The sequence below is a fragment of the Notechis scutatus genome, chromosome 1, assembly GCF_049901735.1.
Source record: "Notechis scutatus isolate UNSWTSFEM ecotype Mainland chromosome 1, rNotScu1.2, whole genome shotgun sequence".
Lineage (NCBI taxonomy): Eukaryota > Metazoa > Chordata > Lepidosauria > Squamata > Elapidae > Notechis > Notechis scutatus.
In genome coordinates, this window is record NC_142009.1 from 229754372 (window position 1) to 229758900 (window position 4529).

Here is a 4529-nt window from a genome sequence, read left to right on the forward strand (position 1 = left end):
TAACACTAAGCGCAGCAACAAACAGAAGCCCAGCAGAAATGCTCATGAACAGAAAGTTAAGGTCCACCCTGGACAGAATCAATACCAACTATACAAACAATACCCTCCCTAGACTCCATGGGGAAATGCAGAACATTCACATTGGGAGACACAGTGTATGCATGCAACTACACGGAGGGGAAACCTGGGTCCCGGCAAAAATACTCGAAAGTACCGGACCCAGATCATATAGACTGGAGGTAGAAAGGTAAAGAACATGGAACAGGCACATAGACCAACTGCGGGGCCTCATAGTTCAACCCCCACTCGAAGCCGAGCAACACAGCACACCTCTGGCAACAACGACACCCTGGAAATTAGAAACCCCACAAAGACACAGATTAGCAAGGAAAACCTCAAACGAAACAGTGGAGGACTTAGCTGTGGGGGAAGGAGTCCAGTGTAGTATGTCTGAGGCCTTGAGCTGAACAGAAACTGCCACGCCCCTGGAAACTTTCAAGGTGTTTTCAAGGGCGGAGTCTGGAGCAGTGGCGGACCTGTCCATTCAGGCCGCCACCTCAGGAACAACTGAACCGTGCAGGCCCAGTTGCACCCACAGAAGCCCCGCCTACCTGAAGGACTATGTCTGCTGCGTATGTGGTGATTGGTCGGCCTGAACTACGAAGGGAGGGGTGTTAAATATGCATGATACCACATTTACATAAGCCTATGTTATATGCAAAATGGAGTCTGACATAAGACTCCACTTATTGGCTCAGCCACTGGCGGGAAGATTGAGTCCCCGTCAGTGGCTGAAGTGTTGGACAGCGCCGGCTATAAAAAGCCAACACATAACAAGCCGGTGCTGGCCACGTTGGTTGCTTTTTTGAATCCGGTTTGTAAATAAAGAGTTTCTTGCATTCCTGAGTCCTGCTTCTTCCTTATCTGCATCCATTCAACACTTTCCATCACAGGCAAGATCCTTGCATGAGTGTTCCTGAACCGGCAGATTGACCACATGAAACAGGGTCTATTTCCTGAGACACAGTGCAATTTTCACAAAGAGCATGGCACTATGGACATGATCTTTGCAGCCCAACCGCTCCAGGAGAAGTGTCAAGAGCAGAATCATGAATTGTACACCACCTTCGTGGATCTCACCAAGGCTTTTGCTGGTTCTCCAAACTACTCAAAATTTCCAGTTCTCCAGAACTGATCAGAACCTGCTGAATACCACCTCTGCAACAGCCCATATGAAGAACAAACTAATTGAGGCTGCTTTTTTATTGGTATGCTGGATTTAAACATTGCAGTTCTTCCAAATGCAGGAATATCATCCCAGCCATTAAACAAGAAGTGATTGGACAAATGTTCACATCAAAACTCTCTAATATAAAATTGGCTTAATTCTGAAATGGCAACTTACTCATGAGTTTTGGGCCTAAGCATTTGTCAAGAGAGTTGCAATCTAAATTTGCAGAAGAGAGATAATTGCCTTTCTATATGGACAAAAGGAATTGGTTTCTGATGCATGATTTTTTTTAAACCACAAAAATCACTTATGTTCATCAGAGAATTGTGTTAATTTTGCCTGTCACATAAGAGACTTCTTTACTTTAACAAGTCTCCAAAGCATACTCTAATGAAAGTAACTGCCTACAAAGGGAAAAAAAGTATAACCTACTTAAAAACTTTCCTAATTGTATCATCCTTCAAACCCAAGAGATTTTTCGTTAACTGCTTCTGCAAATTGTATAAAAGGTTGTTCAAATTATTATCAGAGATATTATTTGGAAAACTTGGACTTAAAGATACGTATTGCCAGATTTGGAACTAATTTCAAGATTATATTTAATCTTTAAATGCAACATTAGGTAAAACAACATTCATTACTTTAATTCCAGTTGGAATTAGAATTTGCAAGAACTGATTGCTTTGTGGTTATTTAGAACAAAGAAAAATTTCCACATGATAAGATTCTCCATAGAGTATTTTGTGTCGATGTCCAGACCAGTAAAGCTCTGGCTGACCAGAAATTGAATTTAAAAGGTTACACACAAATGGTTCATAACCTGATTGCGAAAAGGGCTAAAAATGAACTGTCAGTTTCCTTGGTGACAAACTATGTAGAACTAATTAATATCTATACTCCCCTGTTTTTCATAAATGAAACCCCACCTATTTGCATTGTCATACTTTTATATGTTTTATCTTGTTACAACATTTTTATTGTGGGATTGCCTTTTGTGCATAAATCCACAAAATTTAGTAAAGGCAGATGGCAACTCGTTCTTTTGATTATTGCTTTGAGCATTTGGAATTACACCTCATGAAAACATTTTGGAAAATCAATAAACACATGCTGCATTGTTGCAAATGATTGTTATGAATGCTGAAAAGGAATAAAGATCCATCTTGGAAGTTCTTTAATAGGCAAGGTATTAAACAAAGGACACTCTCTTATCAGAGATACATTCTATTTAATCAAACATGGCCAATCTATAATGTATGACAAATCTTGGCATAAAGTGTGATAAGAATATTGTGTGTACAAACAAAACTATTTTCATTCTGTGATCAGCAATAATCAGGTAATAACATGCCAAGTTGCTGATGGCAGCTTTAAGGGGAAAATCCCTCAAAAGTAAAGAAATTCCTCCCCCACCCCCCAGGACTGCTTAAGAAGACTTCAGAACCAGAATCTGCAAAGAAAAGAAAGCAGAAGCTGATGTTATGTTTCTAAAAATAGAGGTAAGAAATGAAAATATCTCCTATTCAGTAACCCACACTTCATTATCCAAGACTACATATGATAAAGTAATTGTATGTGCTTTGATTATTCCTAAGCAAAACTTTTATAAATGGAATAAGTCAGGAAGCCAGTCATATGCTACTAATTTAGCAATAAAAATAATTATTATTGCCCTCTTAATGCCTAATCAAAATGTTCTGCTTACCCAATAAAAGAAGAGTTATCTAAAATACATACCTGTGGAATCAAATTTACCTTTAAAATGTTTGCCATGTTATCTTGTCCCAGAAATAGTAATTGGTGAAGTATTTAATAAAGAATGACTACCTCTCAGCCAACATAAAGTACAGCAGAATAGTCTAATATACGATAGATTAGATAGATAGATAGATAGATAGATAGATAGATAGATAGATAGATAGATAGAGATATTGGCATTTTAATTATCTCTTGATAAATTTCTTAAGTTCAACTTTAACTTCCAAAGATGTCATTTTCATACTTTTTTGTTGTTTCTCCTTTTAAGAGACTACAGGACTCAAATGAAGACTGAAAATCAGACTGTGAATCCACAATTTTATTTCCAACCATTTACAACCATCCCAGAGATGAAGTGGCTGATCTTCTGGACTTTTCTGATTCTCTACTTGCTCAGCCTAATTGGGAATGTGTCTGTTGCTTTCATCATTTACACTGTAAGCTCTCTCCATACCCCAATGTATTTTTTCTTGGCTAACCTGGCATTTCTGGAGATCGCCTACTCTTGTACCATTGCCCCTTTAACTTTGGCTAATCTCGCTTCAGTGAGAAGGATCTCCATTTCTTTGAGTGGATGTGGCACCCAACTTTTTTTGTTTACCTTGCTGGGGGGCTCAGATTGCATCCTGCTGGCTATCATGGCTTATGATCGATATGTGGCAATATGCCGCCCACTAAGCTACCCTCTCATTATGACCTGGAGAATGTGTATGAGTCTTATGGTTGGGACGTGTGCTATGTGTGTGTTCCTGTCTTTCCAGTTGTGTCTCCTCATACTGACTCTGACTTTCTGTGGCAATAATATGGCAATCAGAAATTTTTTCTGTGATTTTCCTGCTCTAATGAAAGTGGCATGTGGAGACACCCATGCCCAACAACTTAGCCTTTTTATTACAAGTGCTATTCTCTTGACTGTCCCCTTCACATTAATCTGCACATCCTATGCCTTCATCACAATGACCATCCTTTGCATCCCTTCTGCCTTGGGGCGACAACGAGCTTTCTCTACTTGTTCCTCCCATATAACGGTTGTCCTTATACAGTATAGCTGTACCAGTTTAATATACCTGTGCCCTGCTTCCTACTTGTCAGCCATGCAAGTTCGGGTGGTGTCTGTCTTCTACACTTTTGTCACACCTGTATTAAACCCCCTGATTTACAGCATGAGGAGCAAAGAGTTAAAAGAGGCAATGAACAGGTCCTTGAGAAGAATAATGCTGCCTCAAAAGAAATGAGACAATTTTGTCAATAAGGGAGAAAAGACTCACCAACTATAATAGCCAGTCCCTCATTCATTGTCAATTCGGTTTGATGCTCCAGGAACCAGGGATCGGTCAATAGGGCTCCTTTCAACTCAGTTGTCAGTTTGTCTTCCAGGTGTCTGGGGTTGCGGTTGGCTTGGCCTCGAGTGGTTACTTGGCCTGCCGATTGAGCTTCTGTTATCATAGTCTGCACTACTTCCTCTTGGCAACTGTCAAATTGGGGTTTTCTTGACAGGGCGTCCGCCAATATGTTTTTCCCTCTGGGGATATATTTCATG

General features: G+C 39.9%; 1 protein-coding gene across 1 annotated transcript; it reads left to right on the forward strand.

Annotated features, from left to right (window-relative positions):
• The first annotated feature begins 3273 nt into the window (after positions 1–3273).
• On the forward strand, positions 3274–4224 carry LOC113432224 (olfactory receptor 10V1-like). The gene has a single exon (XM_026694409.2). It carries the CDS (start codon positions 3274–3276, stop codon positions 4222–4224), a length of 951 nt encoding a protein of 316 aa, XP_026550194.2.
• Positions 4225–4529: the final 305 nt, after the last annotated feature.